We start from the raw sequence: 24,489 nt of genomic DNA, 5'->3' as shown, positions 1-24,489 counted from the left end.
AAACTTATCAACTTTGCATGTAGTTCACAGGGGTCCAAATCATGAATTTTTGGCTTTTTTGTGCTTAAGAGTTCACTCTTCAGTGTATCCCTTTCTTCTTGCATTTTACCATAGCCTGCAAGGAGAAACCAGGCAGCACTTTCCACATTTAGATTGGGAACATTCTCAACTAAATATGTAAGATTCATTTTCATCACTTTCAAGTTCTGCCTACCATCTGACATCAGAACTCAATTTAGCCATGTCCTCTGCTACTTTATAACATGAATTGCCTTTCTTACAATTTCCAATAACACATTTGTCATTTCCTTCAAAGGTCTTTGGGAAAGTACCTTTAGCATCCATATTTCTACCAACCATCTCTTCAAAGCAATCTAGGCTTTTTCTATTAAGCATTTCACATTTCTTCCAGCCTCTACCCATTACCCAATTCCAAAGCCATTCCCAAATCTTTGGTATTTGCAATAGCAACACCCCCTCTTTTAGTACCAAAATTTTGTTTTAGTTTCCTGGACTGCTCAAGCAAGTACCATGAAATAGGTTGGCTTAAACAATGGCAATTTATTAGCTCACCATTTTGAGGCTAAGAGAAAGTCTAAATTGAGGCATCATCAGGCAACACTTTCTTCCTGAAGACTTGCATTCCATTACTGGTTGCCACTGATTCTTGATCCTGGGCTCTTTGCCATATGGCAGTACACATGGCAGTCTCTCATTATCTTTTGGGTTCTGCTGAATTTCAGCTTCTTGCTTCCTGTGGCTTTCCTTCTCTGTCTGAATTTTGTTCTGCTTATAAAGGACCCCAGTAATAGGATTAAGACCCATGTGGGTTAAGGTGGGCCACACCTTAACTGAAGTAACCTCATCAAAAAGTCTTACCTACAGTGGGTTCACACCTGCAGGAATGTGTTAAGTCTAGGAACATATGTTCCTGGAGTACATATAGCTTCAAACCACCACAGGTAGGGTAGCTGGAAATCTATGGCATTGCTTGGCTTGTGGCAGCATTACTCAATCTTTGCCTCTGTCACACTGCCATCTCTCTCTTATTGACTGCCCAGATTTATCTGTATACCTGGTTTCTACCCAGTAGATGCCAGAAACACTCTCAACCAGTCATTACCATCAAAAAGATCTTCAGACATTGCCAAATGGCCCCTGGGGGGAGCAGAATCACTCCTGGTTGAGAACCACAGACTTGCAATTTGTTTGAAGAACCAGGAATCAATAGACTGAGGAGAACAATAACCCATGAGTTAAAGGATTTTGAAAGCTCCAAATGAGATCAGAATTTCTTAACCATGATAGATGATTTATTACACATCTGGGAAGGAGAGAAAAACCTCTCACATAAAATGGAGGCTTTTAAAGAAATTTATTCATATATATGCATACCAACATATATAAATTAATCTTTCACTGTGCTAGACTTTATCAGTCTTTAGGAACAAATGCTATTCTGGAGAAGTTTTTCCTCCTTTCTTTCTCACTTAGAAAGGTAAACAGCAATCTGATTGGGGAATTATAAACCTCAAAAATCCATTGGCCTCAAATGTGTACCTCCTCTGTCCAACACTGTTCAACTCCTGAGGTTCTAAATCACTAAATTGCAAACATCTTGGGGAAATAGCAAATCTGATGTCGAAGTGAAGAGTGTAGGACTGAACAGTTTCTTTTTACTGACAACTATAAATACATCTGTATAAAATGGTACCCCGAGTGGTTCAGTCTAAAGCAATGTCAGGGTTACCAAAAGTAATTTCAAACAACTCTTATGTACCTATTACAGAAACCATGAAGGGGCCAAGCAATCTTTTTTCATCTTCTCCTCACCCCTTTCCATGTGCTTCTGTCCACACACTAGCTGTTCTTTTTTTTCTTTTCCCATAATTCTCTGAAAATCTTCCCCCACCCACAGTGTGCCTTTCTTATCCAGCTTCTCTTCTCCTTCCCTGATTTTATTTCACAGAATCCAAAGGTAGAGTCCAGATCTTCAGAGAGCAGGGAAGGGAAGTCACTGAGCTGGCCAGGCCAGATCTTTGCTTGTCAGTTGTGGAAACGGCAGGACCTCATACATTCTTGTTGCATTACACCAACATCTAAGGACGTGATCCCTGCACGTTTTTTGCCAGTGATTCTGATTCTAAATCATTTTTCTGTGTAACTTCTTTGTAGACCACTTTGAAAATTCTCATTTCTCCTCTAGTAATATGTGAGAGTCCTCAGAGAGGCTCCAATTATGACTGGCAATCCTCGCAGTGTTGAACTATTTTGCTACACTCTTTAGAGAAAACGGTGAAGACTCATATTCCCTAGAAACCAGCAGAGGGGGAAAATCTCAGCAAAATAGGAAAGATGATCTTTGTTCCCTCCACATCATATCTTTGAACTTTTTAAGGAGCAAGCTGCCTACTGAGAATGTTTATTTTCTTCGGTAGACTCTTGCTTTTTTTCACTTGAGGCAAGCTTTAGTATAATCTGTGGTAGGAAAACACTGGGTTGAGTCATTCTCTCTCTTTCTTTATTCCCATTTTCTACTTGCTAAAATTTCCTTTAAATTTTGTAAATTTTAAAAAATCACTTTCACAGTTCTATGGAAAATAGCTGTTAACTTTAGGAATTTTATTCATTTCCTCATAAATTGAAAATATATATATAGGAAAAAACTGTGTTCCAGACACTAAAAGACAAGAAGATTAGATGAATTGGCAAAAATATAAAGGCAAAAAAATTATAAAGGGGACAATTTTTAAATAAAACAATAAATAAGTAGTAATTTCTTAGTAGGTAATTATTTTTTGCCATGATAAACATATCTTTTTCTAGGTATCTTGCTGCTTCCTCTTATTCTATTTATTTCAGGGTTTACTTGAAAATAGTTAAAATATGGACATATGTTGAACTTGTTTAAACAAAATTATATGGCTCAGGGAAGCAGATTTGGCTCAATGGATAGAGCATCCAGCTACCACATGTGACGTCCAGGGTTCAAACCCAGGGCCTCCTGACCCGTGTGATGAGCTGGTCCACACGCAGTGCTGATGTGCACAAGGGGTACTGTGCCACGCAGCGGTGTTCCCCATGTAGGGGAGCCCCACATGCAAGGACTGTGCCCCATAAGGAGAGCCACCCAGTGCAAGAAAAGTGCAACCTGCCCAGGAGTGACGCTGCACACATGGAGAGCTGACGCAGCAAGATGGCGCAACAAAAAGAGACACAGATTCCTGGTGCCACTGACAAGAATACAAACAGAAACAGAAGAACACACAGCAAATGGACACACAGAGCAGACAACTGGGGGGAGGGGGTGGGGTAGGTAGGGAAGGGGAGGAAAAAACCAAAAACAAACAAAAAAAGTTATATGGTTCAAAGATTCTGAATCTTTGAAAAAAATTACTGATGAGATTTCTACCTTGTTCCAGTCCTTCTAAGCTTAGAATTCACTTTTATTTTTATAACTTCTACCTAGGAATAATTATTTTCATTAAGACAAAATGTTAGATTTTATACTGATGTTAAGAAGAGTATCTGTAGGCTGTTCTCTTGAAATTATTTCTATTTTTTCTTCACATTTCCAGAATAAATTAAAAAGAAAAATAAACAAAAACTGTCATGTAGGCCTACTGTTTAAGGCCAACAATTGTTTTAAAGTTAGCTACAAAATATCTTTAGTACCTATGGATATGTTACAAAATCACTGGCAGAAGTTCATAAAATGAGGTTAAGAGATGATTATTTCTATAACATCTAACAACTCCAAGTCAAATAATTCCTAGTAAAATAAACTGTTTCTGCTTTCTGTCCAACTTTAACAATAAAAGTTCTAGTATTCTTCATTACTCATCTAAAATAATCTGGTTTAATAAAAACAGACCCCACTTTATTCTACCAGAATTTTTAAAAAATTACTACAAAATGCATTGTTTAAATTAATACTATTAATTGAAAAATGATTAAGAAAACTTGAAATGTTTTAGTGGTTTTTTGTTTGTTTTAAAAGTATGGTATATTTTGCAATTTACTGTAAATTTGAAATTATTTCAAAGTAAAATGATAAAAGAAAAAATAGTACAGTACAGATAGTATCACATATAAAATCAAACTATGAAAATTGTGAATACAAACGATTTTTGTAAATTTTCAAAAATTAAACTCAGTAGTCATGGATTGATAATCAATGACATAAAATGTTACTGACAAATATAAACATTTGCACAGGTCTAGCAGTAACAATACCACCAAAGAATTTATTTTTTTATATGGGGAAAAAATACTCCAAATGAGGAGGGAGTTAGGAGTATATGTTCATCTCTTTTGCTATAATTCAACCACTAGCTCTTGGGGGGGGGGGGGAGAAGACAGTGAAAGACAGACAGACACACGTCCTCTGGTCCCTCAAATTAGATATTGCAGCCCTTCCTCTTAAGGAGACACTAATATCGTCTTTTCGGGGAAAGGGAAGTCAAAACAAAAGTGTAAGGAGAAACTAAAAAAGCATTTGACTTTAGAGCTACCTACCAGTGGCTTACGTTTTTGGTGAGTTAATGATCTACAAAATTTAAGGGTGATTTTGACTATGAATTAATTTTCTCCTTAAGAACCTGATATCTAAGTAAGATGTGATTCCGCTGTGTTAATGTCCTCATTTGACAGATGTGACAATTGAGGGAGGTTGAGTAGCTTGCTCAAGGTCACGCTGTTAGAAAGCAGGGCAGCCAAGGTGAACTTCCAGTTAGTCTAGCTCCACAGTCCTCTCTCTCACTCTCTCTCTCTCAACTCAGTGCAAGACATTGGGAGAGAGTAGTACCAAACATGACACTGCCAGACATTGTGAAAGGCCTCACATTCATTTTTAAGTTTTAGAGTCATAAAGAAAATATTTGGACAGTATATTACAAATTGCCATTTTAACTGTCAGTATTAATAGACAAATATTTTCTCTCTCACTCTCACCCACTCACACACACCCAGAGTTTTAAAGGACATGCGTATATTATTAAAGTGAACCCTGGCCCCCACTTTCCCATCTTACAATTTAGGGACTGGAATTGGGTTTAACGAAAACATGTCTTGGTGGAGATACTACAACGTGCTTCTGTTCCCCAGAACTAGATACCAGACTAGGTGGAATTTTTTGATGTATTGGTCTAAAGGCAAAACTGTAGAAGAAACTTGGAAGACTGGGCAAGACAGAAAACTTCTGGGGGACAGGGGGATGAAAACGTAGATGCACTGTGGACTCGTGTGGATATTAACAGTGAATATTCACTCTTACACTGTACAAAGTCTTTGAAGTGTAATTAAAAGTTTCTACTGTGCTCCTGAAAAAAAAATAGACAAAAGTTTATCGTGAATGAACTAATTTGAATGAACCATTTGTATTTAACATATGTTGCTCTGAAGTTTTATGTACCCTACCTCCTTTTACACTTCTTTAATAATTTGAGAATAAGAGGGGTTATTGTTTCCGTGATGAGTATAAAGTTGTTTTCACATAAGTTATAAGCATAAGTAAATTCAGGAAACTTTCAGGTCATTCTGTTGCCCAAACAAATGGATGGTTAAATTTTTCAGGTGATATTAGATCAAAATAAAGTAAATTAAGTTCTCAAAGTAAAGTAAGTGCTCAAAATTTCAAAAAAAAAAAATTCTTCAGCACATCTTCAAAGGTTTAGTGGTGGTCAATGGCATAGGAAAGCCATCCATAGTTGCATTTCTCACCAGATACTCCCCAAAAGGACATGAACAAAGTCATTTTAGGAAGCAGCAATCTTTCTTGATATTCCCTAAGTGACAATCTCAGCCGGGCATAATTCTTTCATCAGAGATATTAATATAGATTTTAGATTGATAGCAAAAGTCACTCAAATCCTGCAGACTCCCAAGACAAGATGAAGAAATGTCACTTTCCAAAATTGATGCTAATTAGCTCAATGGAAGCCACTGATGTTGACTATTCTATGTTCTAATTGGTCCCCCCTGAGATTAAGGAAATAATGCCCCTAAAATTTTATTAATATAAAAAAAGGAAATTGTTATTAAAGATGTCAGATACAAAAATAGACCTATGGCATGATGGCAAAGAGCACCAAAATGGGAGTGGGGAAGAATAACAAACCTAAGTGTCTCTCCTACCTGGGTCTAGGTTGTGTCACAGGTGCATCCCTACAGTAGAGAGGGCACATCAGGTTTCAAGGGCTTGATGACATCTCAATTTAAGATTACTCATTAGGCTTTAATCTGAAAATGGAATTACCCACTAACTCACAGATCTCAATATGGTCTGTCAATATGGATAAAAAACCCAGCTCTACCATCATTTAGTAGTTATACTTCTTGGTATGAATAAACATACTAATATAATTGTCACATAAATAATTTTTGAGATTAGGTATTGTGAATAATTTCTCTGGAGTTTGACAGGCGCTGGGAAAATGGCTAAAACTGAGTTTCGGAACTTGATTTCTGAACCCTTATTCTGAATCACGTGAGAATCTAGGAACCCCGGTACTGAAAGTCCAAATATAATTGGTACATACATAGATGACTCAGGGGATAATGAAATGTTTACGTCACAGTCATTTGATACTTACAAAACCAATTAAGCAACATACGTGAGAAAACAGAACTCTCCCATCTACTAAGCTCCCTTCCACCCCCCACCTTCCATGGATATTTAGTATTGTTTTAATTTTTCTCCAGACTTTCTGAGTTTTATTTCTCTGCCTTAATGAGTGAATTTCTGGAATCAATAACAACAGTTCAATGTGTCAAATGTTTTCACTTTTGGAAGCCACAAACATGGAGATATGATACAAACAGTGTTTTGTAGGCATTAGCATAAAAAAAGTGTTAAAAGGGTTCTCTGAAATCACCAATCTGTTAAATTTATAATCTGCAAATGTGGCCATCTTTGCATTTCTTAAGAAGATCCCACTGATCATATTTTCAGTTTTTTTCTGAATTACAAGATTGATAAATAAAATGAATAGGCACAATAAATGGGGCAGATTCACCATGAAGGTAATGAGGCTTAAATATGGGACCTCACAAGATACTGGGGTTGTGGGGATAGGAATAAGGAGGGCCCATCAACGTGTACTCCTTTTGTTAAATTTGTAAGAGTAAGGTATTTTTTTGTATTATTTCTCCTAAAGAAGGACCCAATTTACCCATCCTTGCATACAATTATGGGCTTCTCCATATTAAAAAGCTTATTTCACTTTCTAGATTTGATTACCTGCAAAGCTGGGATAAAGAATATAGCATCCAGTCATCATTCTCTGATAGTTTAACCTTTATTAAAAATTTTAGAAGAACTGCTTTTATTAAAAACTTAGCTCTCACTCTGTCTCCATCAACCTTAATTCTTAAAATATGAGTTATAAGGATTTTATTTTTCAACACTCCTCCAGGATAATGACTCATCAAAACTTTAGCCCTTACATTTCATTACATGTGTTACTAATTAAATTCTATGACTGAAAAAGAGATTTGAAAACTAAGAGAAACCTTTCCAGCGTATTGTTCCTTCTTGCTTCCTTTGATTAGTCTTCCGGAAGCCACAGGAAAAAGAACTGTTTATTTTGAAGGTCAGAAAATGGAAACAATGGGTTGACTTTGCTTAACTGCCATAATTTACAACTGTCAGGAAAGACTGCTCTGAATTAGTTACCCTAATTTCTAGAGTGGTCCAAATCGAGGGACTATAATTTCTCTTCTCCTTTGGTAGAGAGAGTTCTTTTGACTCACTTTTCTGTCTCAAAATTGGTCTACACAACCAACTGTAATCTAACACCAAAACATACTTACCAGTTCTGTCAATTAGACCAGTAAAAGGAATGGTTTAATGAACATCTGGACACAAATCACTGGGGACTTTGGACCTATATCCTGGGTGATTAGAGATTCACTGGCTATTAATTTTTGGAACTCATTCAGATCAAGCATTACAAAGAGGAACAAAGGGATTCATGTCCAAACATGGTTTGCTAGACTCTGATTGTTATAATATAATTCAGATGAAATGGTTATTTGGAATTGTGCTAGCCTTAGGATGACTGGATTTGTGACAGAGTCAACCAAATATTTGGACGTTACGTCGAGTAAGTCTTAGCATTTCAGTTTTTGATGAAGTATATCAGATCAGAACTGACTTCACAGTAATTGGGGTAAAAAGCTTAAAATTATTCTACAACCATCATTTTCAACAGCTGGACCGTTTGATTAAATACAATTGGATATCTCATAAAAAGCAACACTAAAGCCTAGATGGATGAGGAAAGTGGAGTCTATTTTAAATGGGGCCTAGTTATTATTACGGAAGGAAACAAGCATTTTTGGCCTTCAGAAGTCACAAGTGACAATACAGGAAATTAGACAGAGCTGTATTTGCAACCCAGAGCTATGAATTACTAATCATATCACCTTGGGCAAGTAATAGCCCTAACTTTCTGAGTGTCAGTTACTTTTTAGTAAAATAAATCCTTCACTGCTGTAAATATTACATTAAATAAAGTCAATAGTTGCTTGGCTAGGTCTTGACCTCTTAATATTCTCTATAAATATTAGTTGTAGATTCTCTATAAATACTGTTTTTCTTCCCCCTCCTCACACTCCACATTGTATTTTATCCAATCTGGTGATACAAATTTAGAGTTTCAAAAATTGATTCTACAGTAATCGTGTATTAGGATAGACTATAGAAATATGGAAATGAGTTACAAGAGTTACACTTTTTAAAATGATTAGCATGATTTCTCCATTGTAGGGGCTGCTTAGAGTGGGAAGTTCTAGGTTTAAATTCTACTTTTTCTTTTGTACTCAAGATGAAACATTGGGATGGTTACAACCACTTCGACATGAATCATGATGATGCCTTCCCTATCTACCTAGACTCTCACAACTCATCACACCCTTCTCCTTGATACATTTTCTGCACTTACCATCCAGGACAACACCCTTTCCTGTTTTTCCTTCTCGGGGCTCTTATCCTTGATCATTTCCTCTTTTCTGTCTGTACGTCCTTCCTTAAAGATATTTTCCAGACTTAAGGCATGAAGTACTACCAGATGCTATAAACTCCCAAATTTATATCTCTGCAGTCTAGATTCCTCTACTGAACTCTGGACTCAGATCCAAACCCTATTCAACCTAGCCACTTGAAGGTTAAACAGACATTTCAAAATCAATGGTCAATCTCATCTCCTTTTCCAAACCTGCTCCAAACCATGGCCTTCCCAACCTCAGATGATGATGACTCTTTCATTCCTCTTGTTCTGGCCGAAAACCTTGAAGTCATCCTTCATGGCTGTTTATCACAGCCCACATCCAGTTCATCAGCAAATCCTCTTGGCTCTATCTTCAAAATTTATCCAGATGAACCTGGGGGACATTATGTTGAGTGAAGCAAGCCAGACACAAAAGGACAAACACTGTATGATTGCGCTATTAAGAACAAAATATATTGTGTAAACTCATGGAGTTAATAATTAGAATACAGGTCACCAGAAAATAGGAGGGTGTGGCAGTTTGATATAATTGATGAATTCCAAAAAGAAATATTGGATTATGCTTGTAATCTGATCTGTATCTGGGCATGATTGAGTTATGATTAGGGCTTTAATTGGGTCACATCATTAGGGCATTGATTCCCCACCCCTTGGTGGGTGGGGACTAACAGATAAAAGGCATGGCAAAGGGCAGAGTTGGAGCTTTTGATGTGGGGGTTTTCTGATGTTGGAGTTTGATGCTGAAGACTTAAGCTGGAGCCCTGGGAAGTCAGCATGCAGAGGAAAGAGAAAGAAGCCCCTGGAAGAAAGGAAACTTGGACCTAGAGAAAAGCAAGCCCCAGGAACATAGGAACCTAGGAAGCCTGAACCCTCGCCGATGTCGGTAGCCATCTTGCTCCAAATAGACTTTGGTGAGGGAAGTAACTTATGCTTTATGGCCTGGTATCTGTAAGCTTCTACCCCAAATAAATACCCTTTATAAAAACCAACCAATTTCTGGTATTTTGCATCAGCACCCCTTTGGCTGACTAATACAGAGGGTAGAGAATGGAAAGCTGAAGGTTAATCTGAATTGGTAAAAAGGTTGTTTGTAAATCTTTGGAAATAGTAAGAGCACATTATGGTGTTTGTAACTAGCTCTGCTATTGTTGGGTATGACAGAGGTTGAAAGGGAATGTCTAAGGTCATGTCACAACTGTAACATGGGACTGTATTAGATAGTAAAACCTCATGTAAAACAATGTAAGGGTGATATTACATATATAAAACTTTTTACAAAATATAAATACAAATATACTAGAGAGAAGGAAAAAACAGCAGCTATGTACAGCAGGGGAAGCATAGAGAGATTGAGAGGTAAGGAGTTTTGTTTATTGTTTATTATTATTGGAATAATGAAAGTGCTCTAAGAATGCACAAATATGTGATTGTACCAAATATCATTGATTACACTTTGGCTGGATTTATGCTTTATAAATAGGTATCAAGAATTGATTTGTAAAAAAAAAATTCATCCAGAATCTGACCCTTCTCAGTACTTCCTCTGCTATCACCCCTGCCTGAACTGCCTGAATTGCTGCAATAGCCTCCTGACTAGCTTTTCTGCTCCTCTAGAATCTCGACACATCTGCCAAGAGGAATTCTTTAAAAAATTAAGTAAGATCATGGCACTCTTATGCTCAAAACCTTGGACTAACTCTCTTTCCTTCAGAATAAAGGTAAAAAGCCTTCCTTTCCCCTCGAAAACCCTGTACAATCTGGTCCTCATAGCCTTTCTAACTAACTTTCCTCTACATCCCCCCTTTCCTCTTCTTCCAGGACACTGGCCTCTTTTTTCATCCTCAAAAAGGCCAGACTGTCTATTTTCTCTTCTTAGAAGACTCTTCTCACAGATATCTAATAATCCCTCACTTCTTCAAATCTTTGCTCAAATGACGCCTTTTAATGATGTCTACTCTGATCACAACCCAACTTTCACCCCAACCTTTCACCCTCCCCACTCCTGATTATTTTATCCTGGCTTGATTTTTCTTTTTTCCATACCACTTATCATTTTCTAACATACATTAATATATAATACACCTGTGTGTTGAGCCCAGGGAACTTTAGTCTCTTTATGAAAATCCCCCAGGGCCAAGAACAAAGCTTGGTATGCAGTAGATAATACATATTTAATGAATGAATGGAAATGAAATGAATTGTGGAAATGATGAAATGGAATGTAAAGAGTTACACGCTTAACTTTTTTTAAGTCAGGGGACGAGCTGCACGAGATTAAACAAGGAAGATTTTGAGGCAGTCAATTTTGAAACTAAATACATTTAGTCCTTCACATAACCATGCAGAATCAACTTTCACATTACTTTGCAGGAAAAAAAAAATTACAAAATATACTTGAAGCCACAAATGACAGGAGGAGTCAATACAGAAATCTCATTCAGTATAGTAACCTAAAATGTGATTTTCAAAAGCCACAAATCACTGTTCTTGTTTAAAAAATCCTTGTCAACTGATAAAAATTCTAAATTTAATAAAACAAGGTAGGCTTTAAAAAAAAATAAAATTAGTCTCTTTTTTAAAGCTTTGATAAATAACTTAAAATAGCATAATAATCAGTGTTTGATCTATTTATATGGATAAATTACTTTTTGGTGTCTTCTTTAATATATACATATATTTGGTATCTCAGATTTTCTTTTTGGAGGCCCAGCAATATACTCTAATTAAAAAAAAAAAAGTTTCATAGGCAATTATGTTCCAAGAATGTTGATCTAGAGCCACCTTACAAACTCAAACCCTTTACAAACCCTTTAAAACCCCTTTTAAAACCCTTTACAAACCCCTTACAAACCCTTTAAAACTAAATAAGCACCCTCCTCAGAGCCATGTCTCCTCAAAGACGAAGGCCACATTCATTTAGTCTTCCTCATCTTTTTTCACAGTACGTTCACTTTGAGGGCAGGTGTGGTGGGAGTGTTCTGTCCTTGCCATTAAAATTCTCCCTAACCTTCAAGGTCTCTCTTAAATCTTGCTGCAGCTAGGAAGGTTTGTTGTAAAAACTGTAGGTAACATTCCAGACTGTTCTCTCAAAACCACTTTACAAAGTCAAACAGCATTTTATGATTTGTTACATTTAAGGGAGAGCTTCCCTGCTCTCCTTTTCTGCATCCTATCACTCAGATTGGCCACTGAATTTTCACACTCCCTAGGGTTCCTCCATCTACATGCTTTCCTTGGGTATTTTTTTGGTGTGTTCAAGGCTTCAATTACAAGATAAAGCTAATGATTTCCATATGTGAATGGTCCACAAACTAAGGCCCCTAGTTTTGAAAATTGAAATAAATTTATATGCAATAAACTGTATTTATTCAAATTATGCAATTCATGAATACATCCATAAAACTGCCACCACGGTCAAGACAAGACATTTTCATAGTCCCCAAAGTTTCCTTTTGCCCCTCCAACCTCACCTCTGGCAACGACTAGTACTAATATGTACTCTTTTGTGTTCAGATCCAAATTTTGAACTTCTTCACTTCTTACTTCCCTTTCAGAGTTCCCACAAATACCTCCCAAGAAAACCTATCTCAAGTTAAAGTTCTCAGACCCATTCTCTCACTTTTATTGCCTTTTCTTGGTTGATGGTACCCTACCTTAACTATTCAAATTCTTATATGCCAAGCCCTGAGTAGGTATTGCACAGATAGAAAGGTCAGTAGGATATAGTTTCCTTGCAGGTGTGCGCAATCTAAAGGGAGAGCCAAGTGTAAACAAATAATTGCTCCAGTATTACAAATGCTCTGCTAGTTTGTGTTACACAAAAGCAGACCTTGAGACAAAGAATTGCATGCAGGGTAATTTATTTAGGAGGTGATGTCAGAAAGCAGAAGTGAAAGAATGAAAAAGCAAAACAAGGTGGGGAGAAAATCTAATAAAGGATGCATGAGTAAGCTATGTGGGCAATGCTAAGGACCCTCTGAGGAACTGCACTGAATGTACTTCAGGGGCAGAGTATTTGGGGTACTTATATACAAACATCAGGTCTTCGTTGGCTAACTGTTGCCCCAACACTTCATGGCTAATCTGCATAGAGACCACAGAAAACTCTAGGGCAGAAAAGCAAAGAGAAATGTAGGGGCTTGAGGTGAAAAGCTGATATCAGGAACAAGAATTATCCATCCCAGCTACAGTCAAACTCAGGTGGATAAGGAGCTTCGGGCAGGGCATTAACATCTGCTACAGACCCCATGGAAGCCTAGAAGATTCAAAACCCTTACTTCTGACTGGAGAGATGAGGAAATGCTGCCCGGAGTGGATCTCAGGCAGATTAAAGGGAAGAGATCATTCCAGGCAGAAGGCATAGCATGGAAAAGACCCGGACATAAGATAGGGCATCGGAATTAAGAGATGGGCCTGTAGTTAAATACTGCAAGACAGAGTGCTGGTGAAGAATATTTAGCTCTGAGCTTTGATTCCCCACCTATTAGCTATGTAGATTGGAGCCAAGTACATAACCTTTCTGCATCTCAGTTTCCTGAGAACTAAACTGATTACTGAGGAATAAATTAAGCTTATGTGAGTTGATGTATACAAAACGTGTAAAACACAGCGGCAACTATTATAAATACCATGTTATTCTTATAGCTCTAGTGCATGGTGTGTAGGGATAAACATAGGAGATAAGATTGTAAAAGTAGATTGGAGCCAGATTGAAAAGTAACTTGATGACTTACTATGGAGAGAAGTTGGGATAAATGAGAAGAGTCAAGGATGACATCCCAATTTCTATTTTTGGTGACTTGATGCTACTACATTCCACCAATGCAGGGAACATGAGAACAGCAGGTTTGGAAAGGAAGTAATTAAAATCCAAAGAAACCATGTAGGTGATTGAGAAGGAACAATCAGAGAAATAAGAGAAAAATTGGGGGGAAATGATGTCACAGACATCAAAGATAAGCAGACTTTCAAGGAGAGAGTGTCAACAGTGTCTGATACTCCAAAGAGGTTAAGGTGTTGACTGAAAATAAGTCTTGGATTTAAGAACTAGTAAATTACTGGTGACACTATGATAGCAATTTCAGTGGCCTGGGATGAGGGCAGTTTGAGGTGGTTTGATGGTCAGCAAGGAAATGGAGATAATAAATGAAGATCACCATTCCAAGAAGTTGGGCTGCAGAATCACAGTGAGGGACGGGGAAAGCTGTCACAAAATTATGGAGATCTGAGCATGTTTATTGCCTGTGGTGAAGGAGCTCATTATGAAGAAGTTGAAGATGTATGAAAGAGAAGAATAAATGCTTAAGCAAAGGACATAATGAAACTGAGAAAAGAGGATCATGAACATGGGTAAAAAATTATTTTGGAAGGAGAGATCCCCTCTTCCTGTTCATGAATGAAAGAGCTAAGGATGAGTACAGATGGAGAGAGGTTTGTAACCCATCCTCCTCACTTTTACATGAGTTAGCTTCTTATATTTTCTTCCCTTTGCCTTCAGGATGAATTCCAAATTTCTTCAAATGGCCTTTCAGAACTATTTTTCCAGCTTCCCCTTTGACCAATGCCCCCTTCAAACATTATGATCAAGTTATTCAATGGAGGGCTCACCAGTTACTCAGTTTTTTTGTGCTCTAAAAATTTTGCATTCTCCATTCCCTCTGCCCAGAATTCCCTTTCTCACCCCCTTGACAAATGGTGAACTTCCATGTTATATTCAAGTCCACATTCAAATGTCAAGAAAGGTAAAGCCTTCTCTAACTACTTCTAAAGGAGAGGACATCTCCATGTAATAGGAAAGCCAAGGAACCCAAGGATTGTCAGCCAGCCAGAATGTTAATGACCCTAGGAAAGAAGCAAGTCTTCCAGTCTCCAAAACTGAGATAATAAATTCCCATTGTTTAAGCCAACCTGTGTAGTATTTGTCACAGCAGACTGGAAACTGATTCATAGTTATTCCTCCTTCTATATGACATTGTACTTTTTATAAGCCTTTATTAATGTTTATTACAAACTATCTTTTACATGTCTGCTTTTTCTATTAGCTAGTTTAGGAACATGATGCCAGGGATGCTCTGACTCATGTTTTACTATACAATTTACAACATATTCGTATCCAATTATACAATAGGAGATAAGTAAATGTCTGTTGTAAACAGAATTGAACATGTTTTGTCTTAAAATCAAATGTTGAAATGCCTTTTAATGTAGGTACATATAATGTAAACTATATTTTAGTATAACGTAAACTATATTTTAAATATAGTATAAACTATATTTTTAATCTACTACAATACCTGGCATATGAGGCTGACAAATAATACTAAATTAAAACTAAAACTAAAGCAGTAAGTTTATTCATATTTTAGCATTTCTTTGAAAAATAATAAAAATTTTATAGTCTTTTTACATAGAAATTTAAGAGTAATTTTGCCATTTCATAACTCTAAACTATTCTCACCTTAATGATGTATAAAGGGAAAAAAGTATATAAACATGAATGAATATATACCAATCATACACACATGGTTATTCTGCAGTGAGTTCTGTATAGTCATTTTTCTCACAATTTTTCTCTAATTGTTTTCCTCTCGTATCAGCTAAAAGCGAACCTTGAAAAGGGAAAGTCTGGTTCCCTTCAAAAAAGGGTAAAAAATAAATTTCTTATTATCAACTGCCACAAACACAAGAACTTAGGGCAGTGATGAAATATATGTAATTTTCATCCATTTTAATTCATTTGTCCTCAATATCAGAACCCATTTTTATACTAATTTTTGATGTCTCTTTACTCTCCTAAAACAAAATTTATGGATATTATATATACATATATAATTTATAGATATTGTATATTTCAAAAACTAAATATAATGTTCCTTTAATATTAAACACAAATAAAAGGAAAACAGTCCAGAATAAAATTTATATATATTTTGATGTATACTTATACATGAGTACAAGAAGATACAATGAAGTCAGATATTTGCCACACTTATAATGATAAATTACATTTAAGAAAAGATCAGAATCCCCTCCAAATAATACAGGAAATAAAGAACAGGTTACTGCAGGCATTAAAAAGCAAAAATTTGTACATTCATTCAGTTACATATTAAGACTGTGGAAAAAAACAGTTGTTTTTGTACATAAAAACAGAGTAAGTTCTAGTTTCAAATAATTATGATAAAACTGCCACTTTTTTGAGTATGCAGTGGGAATCTGGCAAATCATGCAGGATGAAAGGTGAAGGATAAAGGAAAATTCTTTAGTTTGCAAGACTGTCTGGCACACTGCATGGTATTTAACAGCTCTGGTCCTTACTGGGTAAATGCATAGCAACCACCCATCATTGCAACAATATGCCCCACAAAATTCCACAATATCCCCTATGGCAGCACCACACACCCTCTTGTAAAGGGTCCCCCATGTAATTCCCTGAACACACTCTCAGCTAACAGACACTTGGAAAGTTTAGTTCTATAAACTGAGAGTGTTCTCCAGTTATGCAGCTAATATAACATGACCATAAAGTTAATATTCTAAAAATAAAAATTACAGTTTATATTTTGCTCCACTGCTGGTGCTCATTCTCACAAAATAAACTACAAAAGAGGTTTTGGAGAGGACACGGGATTTATTCAAACCTCTAGCGTACAGCTCAGAAGATTTTCAACTCATGTTACTTCCTATCTCACCTCTCTAGACTTTTAACTACTCATTGCTCCAAATCTAAGCCTAATATAATTTTTCCTACTCACAGCATGCTGTGCATCAAAGGAAAACCTTTCCAAGTAAGAATTTAACTAATATTGATGAGTTTAGCTGGGATGATCGGTGTCTTTTAAGTGTCTTTATGTTAAGAATAATATGCCCAAAGATAAATATATATTTTTTCCTTTTCAGACATGTTCTAACCCATTTTTAAGTGGTCTTAAAACTTTCTGATCCAGTTTTTAAAAAATCTTCAAAAAAGACCAACATAAAATAAAATCATAACCCAGTTTTCTCCACTTTCAAAGATGTAACACAGAGGTTCACATCAATTAAATTATAAGTGTCTGGAGCCTAATTAGGAATCTTGGACTCAACCTTTTGAAAGAGTCCCAGATACTTTCTGACTAGACCTGTTCCCATAGAAACAAAAGTCTGGAAGTATGAAAAGATAATAGAAATTACAAAATGGAACAAAAGAAATTAGCTAAAAGAGTTATTCTTTATTTCAAAAGAAAAAAATAATGATCAGTGTGTCCTCTCTCAAATGGCATGTAGCAATTAAAAATAATACAAATAAATAATTTAATCAAAGAAATGAATGTTATATAAAAACATTAACTTTGTTTAAGACACTATCAATGTTTTTCTTTTAATGCTACCTTTTAGAAGAATGGTCAGAAAATTATGGAGATATTCTTATTTCCCTTTTAATCCGTCTGTCATGTGGCTAGGGTTACTAAATTGGACACATAAATCCTTCTCAATATTGAACGTGCACATATTTGGATATTTTCCCACTTTGTTAAGCTATATTTTCAGATCACGAAATGCTAATTTCAAGCTTATGTCTTAACCTTCGTGTTAACATGGCTTTGGATTCAATTTAAGTTGTGCACAGTGGAGTGCATTTATAAATGTTAAGTGACAGCTATGCTGTAAATACACTAAAAGTCGAAAAGTATTTTAATTAGGGTGGTACATGGGAATCTTGTATTTTATAATGATTGTTTTGTAAAACCACAGTTCCTCTAATAAAAAAGTATTTTAATGACATATTAAAATATCTAAGGCATTAACCACATTCTAAGAGAACATTCAAATTGTTTTCTTATCATGATAGAAGAAATGAATCATAATTTTTACCCTGTGTGATCTGTAGGCTGATTCTTTATCTATCCAGCACAAGACAGAGGCTCCCTCTCTCTCTGTGCCTTTATGTTGCCAAAGTGAATGCCAGAAAGATCAATTTCATTTCCCATAAAACCACATCAGCCATCTACCTTTCCTTAGATTTTCCAAACGCTGCATCCTTTGAATCCTCACTCCCTATATTGGAAAGAATGCGGGATTTTGAGTCAGCAGCTCTAACTTCCAGTTCTGCCTCTGTGTATCCCTAAAAATATTTTAAGCCTCTGTTTTTCATCTGTAAAATGTAGTAAAAATAGTCCTATGTACCTCCCAGAGATGCTAATATGAAAATTAAACAAAATAATTCCTGCAAAAGCATTTTGTCAATTGCAAAGTTCCATTCAAATGCTGATTTTTAACTCTTTAATCTTTCAGGTTCCCCATTACTTCACCCTGATCTTTTCCCATCATTCTTCATGACCTCCAGATAACAACAGAATTCACAAAATTCCTCCCTGGCTTCCATGACTCCGGCTCTTTTGGTTGGCTAGTGTTTCTCTGGGCACTTTTCCTCCATTGTTCTGTTCTTTTATATTTTTCAAAGGAGCAAGCACACTCTCCCGAGGTCAGTCCTTTGCTCCCTACTAATCTTCCTCCACTTTTCTCCCAGAGCATATTTGCAATTTTATTTTCATTTATCACTTAAATACAGGCAATAGATACAAACAGTTTCTACTGCACACTTCTTACCCTCTTTCCAGTGGTCTAGAAAGACATTTCTAGGTGGATTTTTTTTAACTTTCAATTTTGAAATTATTTCAGACTGCAAAAATAGTACAAAAATTCCTGTATATCCTTCACCCACATTTTTCAAATGTTAACATTTCACCGCATTTGCTTTATTATTCTCTCCTCCCCTCCCCATGAAGTTTGAAAATAAGTTACAGACATGATGCCCCTTTACTTTCTTTGGTAAAACCTTATTCTTAGAAAAGTCTGAGTTACAGAAAAACTACACCAAAAGTATAAGAATTCCCATATAACCCCCCCACACACATCCACACATATAGTTTCTTCTATTATTAATATCTAGCATTAGGGTGGTAACTTTGTTACAATTGATGAACCAATATTGAAGCATTGCTACTAACCAAAGCCTGCAGTTTACATTATGGTTTACACTTTGTGTTGTACAGTTTTACTGGCTTTGACAAATGTATAATGTCATGTGTCTGTCACTGGAGTATCATAAAGAACAATTTCACTGCCCTAAAAATGCTCTGGGTTCCACCTAGTCATCTCTCCCCCTTCCCTCTGAGTCCCTGACAAACGCGATCTATATATCAATGTTACAAGTTCCTTCTAGGTAGATATTTTGTTGCCTTTTGAAATACAAGGCATAATCATTCCTTCTAGATTTAAATACCATGATTTCTCTGGTTCTTCAGGTGTACAACCTTAGATTTATTGTTAGATTTCTTTGATGCCCCCTTATGTTTTTAAAATTGTGGTAACACATAAATGTAACATAAAATTGGACATTTTACCTATTTTTAAGTGTACAAATTTAGTGGCATTCATTACTTTTACAATGTTGTGCTACCATCACCATCTTCATTACTAAAACTTTTTCATCACCCAAAACAGAAACCCTACCCTTTAAGCAATAGTTCTCCCTTGGCCCATCCTTGCCCCTCCAACCCAATCCCCGGTAACCTCTAATCTATATTCTGTCTCTGTGAATTTGCTTATTCCAGGCATTTCATATAAAGTGGACACATACAATATTTGTCCTTTTGTATCTGTTTTCAAGATCCATCCATGCTGTAGCATGTATCAGAACTTCATACCTTTCTATGATGGAATAATATCCCATTGTGGGTATGTCCCACATTTTGTTTGTCAATTCATCTGCCAATGGACGCTTGGGTTTTCTTTACCTTTTGGCTATCATGAACAATGCTGCTATAACATTTTTGTAAAAGTACTGTTGGAGTCCTTGCTTTCAATTCTTTGGGGTATATACCTAGAAGGAGAATTCCCAGGATATATGGTAATCCTATGTTGAACTTTTTGAGGAACTGTCAAACTGTAGAGGCTGGACAATTTTGCATTCCCTTCAGTAATGCACAAGAGGTCCAATCTCTCTGTGATGCCACCTATATTTAATTAACCACTAAATACTACTGATTTCTTTTTTTTTTAAGATTTATTTTTTATTTATTTTTTCTTCCCTTTCTTCCCCCTTCCTCTCCCTCCCCCCCAGTTGTCTGCTCTTCGTGTCTATTTGCTGTGTGTTCTTCTGTGTCCGCTTATATTCTTGTCAGCAGCATCGGGAATCTGTGTCTCTTTTTGTTGTGTCATCTTCCATGTGTGCATCGCCACTCCTGGGCAGGCTGCACTTTCTTTCTTCACGCTAAGCGGCTCTCCTTATGGGGCGGACTCCTTGTGCAGGGGGCTCCCCTATGTGGGGGACACCCCTGTGTGACAGGGCACTCCTTCAGTGCATCAGCACTGCGCATGGGCCAGCTTATCACACAGGTCAGGAGGCCCTGGGTTTGAACATTGGACCTCCCATGTGGCAGGTTCCATCCATTGGGACAAATCTGCTTCCCACTGATTTCTATCTTCAGTGACTTCTGATTTAACTCTTTGTAAACAGTTTTAACAGCTGTCACATTAATCTGGGATACCATTACCTAATTTCTGGGCTATAGTTACTCTTTCTCACTAAATCTGTCTTACATGTAAAGGTCAAAATTTTTGCTTACCCATTTTGGGGAGTATACTGCTTCATCTTAAAACTTATAGTGACTTCTTGATGCCTGCTCCATCAAATAGAAACTCTAGCATAATAGACAATCAACTCGAGGAACACGAAGTCACTTTCAGAGCCCATTTCTTACTCCTTTCCAAAACAGACACTTTTTTCAAACCAATACGAACTCTGAAAGAGAAAGCCTAGAATTAATAAAAGACATTCTCTCTAAGTGAAGCACTGGATATATTTGGGGCAGTGAAACAATTCTGCATGACACCATAATGGTGGACGCATTATGTTATGCCTTGTCCAAAACCATAAAACTATACAACACAAAGAGTAAACCCTAATGTAAACTGTGGACTTTACTTAATAATAACGTATCAAATTTGGTTTTGGAGTGGTAGCAAGATTACATTACAATGCTCTAATAGAATACATATTTCAACAAATGTATCATACTAATGCAAGATGCTAATAATAGAGGAAACTGGTGGGGGGAAGGTAGGAGAGTAGCCTATAGGAACTCTTTACTTTCTGTTCAATTTGCATAAAGTCTACTAATTAAAAGGAAATAACATGTTCTAAACCACATCGAAAATAATTTTATAATGAATAGACTAAATATGGTAAGTTTTCCTTTCCCATTTGAAAATGTAAAATGGTAAATTATAAAGAACACAAATGATCATTACACCAAACCACCTCAGTTGACAAATAAGGAAAACAAGTAGGTTTTCTAAAACCATAGAATTACTGTTGGGGATAGAATTATGTTCCATACAAAAGGCACGTTCAGGTCCCAACCCCTGGTCCTGTGGATGTGAACTCATTTGTAAACAGGACCTCTGAAGATGTTAACAATTCAGGCGCGCCCAAACTGAATGGGGGGATGGACCGTAATCCCATAGGACTGAAGTCCTTATAAGCAAAAGAAATTGGACACAGAAAGAGAAGCCACGGGAAGAACAAAAAACCAAAAGTCAACAAAACATGTAGGAGAAAGGAGAAGAGTCATGCATTGCCACGTGACAGAAAAGCCAGGGGCCCCAAGGACCAGCAGCAGCCAGCCTCAGAACGCCAGTCTGGGGAGAAAGCGTCACACAGATGACAGCTCGATTTTGGACTTTGGCCTAGCTTCAAAACCATGAGCCAATAAATTCCTGCTGTTTAACCAAACCCACTGTATGGTATTGGTTTTAGCAGCTGGGAAACTAAAACAATTGTAAGAGCAAAACTGACTCAGTCTAGGTCTTTGGAGCCCAAGCTTATTTAATTATGTCATATTTTTTGCTTCTTTCTGTGAACAAGCTTGACATTGATGATTTAAGGAATAAGAAAATGCTTTGAATAGTTAGTAGGGACATTTAATATGGGCATTTTTTCCACTTTTTTATTTTTTAAAAGATCCTTTGATTATATAAATTTTACAGAGAATATACAGGGGCTATAGGCCCCACTCCCCACACCTACCACACTTTCCCACATTAGCAACATCTTTCATCAATGTGGTACATTCATTGCAATTGATAGATGCATTTTGGAGCATTGCCACTAAGCACAGATTATAGTTTACATTGCAGTTACATTCTCTTCCATTCAATTCTATAGGTTATGGTCAGATTCACATGGTAATTTAACTTATGAATTTAATAATGAATTATTGGTGTATTAGTCAGTCAAAGGGGTGCTGATGCAAAATACCAGAAATTATTTGTTTTTTATAAAGGGTATTTATTTGCGGCAGGAGCTTACAGATACCAGGCCATTGAGCATAAGATACTTCCCTCAGCAAAGTCTTTTTTCACGTGTTAGAGCAAAATGGCTGTTGACATCTGCGAGGGTTCAGACTTCCTGGGTTCCTCCCTTCCAGGGTTCAGAGTTCCTTGCTTCCCAGGGCTCCAGCTTCAGCATCAAACCCCAACATCAAAACTCCAACACTAAGAGCCCTTAACTCTGTCCTTTGCCATGCCTACTGGCACAAGAGGTTTACATAATTACTTAATCAAGTAAACCTATGAATCCAATATAATCAAAATGCCCAGAGTAAGAGATCAGTTTACAAACATAATCCAGTATTTCTTTTCGAAATTCGTCGATAACATCAAAGTGCTAAACTGGCAAATATATATTGGAAATAAAATATAAAATTAATCAATTTGAAAAGTAAAGATAATTCTACTTACTATCCAAGGCAGTGTGAATATAGCCTTGAGTTTCCATATCAGAGAAGAACTGATCTTATATTCTTTAAGGCATAAAATGGGAATCCATTACCCTCTAAAAAGAAATATTTGTATTCAATCTACACATTGGTGAGATAACTTTACTCTAAAAGAAGTGCTTCAGTAGCCCACTTCCATAATTATTTGTCCTCTTATTTTCTAACCCTTAGAAATAAATTTCCTCCACCACTGAGCCACATCAGCTCACTCATATCCTTTCACCTCAGAAAAGGGCCAGGTCAGCCCCCCCTAGACCTGGACCAGAAGCCGAATGTCCCTCCTGCCCTGTAAGCAGAGGAGACCTTCCTAGCAGGTGCCAGCTATGTGCGAGACAGAACTGTGAAATGCTTTGCCCGAGGTCATTTCCCAGTGATGCCAGACAAGACCAGCATAGCTCTGCCTCTGCTGCCAATTGCTAATAACTTACCATTTTTTAAAAATGGAGAATCATTTAAGAGCTCCTTTGCCCTTCATTTTCAGAAGTAGCCAAGGAATAAGGTTGTCTCAGAAAACCTTCGGCAATTATAAGGGTATAATTAAGAACATCCTAGACTAGATCTGGGGGCAGTCTTTGGTTCAGGCAGGACCACGGTGATTGTAAATTGAGCTTAACTAACATCACTGTCCTTTGCTGGGGGAAGTCTTAGAAAGAAATGTTCTGCCTGGAGAAACCTTTGACTGAGTGGATTACCTACAAAGTTGTCAGTGTGTTTGGATTTCAATTTTGAAGCACAAATAAAGTTTAACTTGACTCATAAAAAAAAAAAAAAAAGAAATAAATTTCCTCCAACATTTCAGCCCATATGATGAAACAGGGATGGCCTTAGATGATCTCATCATTATTCATCAGACTTTGGTATCTCACTCCTTACAATAAATATTTTAGCTTATAAAATGGTTTTTGAGAGACACAACTGTTTCTTCAAATAATTAGGATTCTAAATATATATTCTATGTGAGGGCACTGATGCAATCTTGCTTCCATTCCAAAAGTAAGAGGTAATGGAATGGGAGGTAAGGTGAAATATCTTCCTCTATTAACATCCACATTCCCTTGCTCAGCATGGAAATTTAATTCTGACATAAATGACCACAATGATACTGTGCATAAACTGCTGACACAGATGCTAGACTGATTCTAAATTGGCAGTTAAATGCCTCTATTTCTTTAATTCTTTCCCCACAGCCAGCATCTTCTCTAAAGAAGTCTTAGAGCTTGGGGGTCATCAGGGCTAAAGGAACTATGGTAAATTAAATCATATAAATATTTATATGTGGAACTTCATAGTAAGTTATTAATGTCAAAGATTTGAACATGAAATAAATATGCTGGAAAGGATGATGAATTTGGAAATTTGCTTAACCTAAGAAAGAAATCGAATGCTGGATATGCCCTTATCCTATAAGATAATCCACAAATATTCCCTTGGGTTGTTCAGAAAAGCCAGAGGTTTGTTGAGAAAAGCTTGATTGAACCAGTATCCATTAAACAAATGTAAGAGAAAATATTTAATTTTGAGGAATTTAATAAACTGTTTTTATATTTACCTTTTCTTATGAATACAACATGCACTCATTTGAGATGGTATTTTTATACATTAGGGAATAAAATATTAAAGTCCCTTTCAAAAGAAATGTACTGAAAATTTCATGG

At 36.5% G+C, this 24,489-nt stretch overlaps 1 protein-coding gene across 2 annotated transcripts in view; it reads right to left on the bottom strand.

Annotated features, from left to right (window-relative positions):
• JAM2 (junctional adhesion molecule 2) overlaps positions 1–24,489 on the bottom strand; it is a 99,431-nt gene that overhangs the window by 45,524 nt on the left and 29,418 nt on the right. Inside the window, exon 1 of one of the 2 annotated variants that reach the window (XM_058296120.1) lies at positions 20,621–20,796. The exons of the other annotated variant lie outside the window; for it this stretch is intronic. Within the exon in view, the coding sequence (XP_058152103.1) occupies positions 20,621–20,624 (4 nt within the window). The 5' untranslated portion in view covers positions 20,625–20,796. Of the gene's footprint in view, positions 1–20,620; positions 20,797–24,489 lie in introns of those variants that run through there. 2 annotated transcript variants of the gene reach the window in all.

The sequence above is a fragment of the Dasypus novemcinctus genome, chromosome 4 (assembly GCF_030445035.2).
Source record: "Dasypus novemcinctus isolate mDasNov1 chromosome 4, mDasNov1.1.hap2, whole genome shotgun sequence".
NCBI classification, from domain to species: domain Eukaryota; kingdom Metazoa; phylum Chordata; class Mammalia; order Cingulata; family Dasypodidae; genus Dasypus; species Dasypus novemcinctus.
The sequence above is the reverse complement of the archived record's forward strand: the minus strand, read 5'-3'. Positions and strand labels throughout refer to the sequence as shown.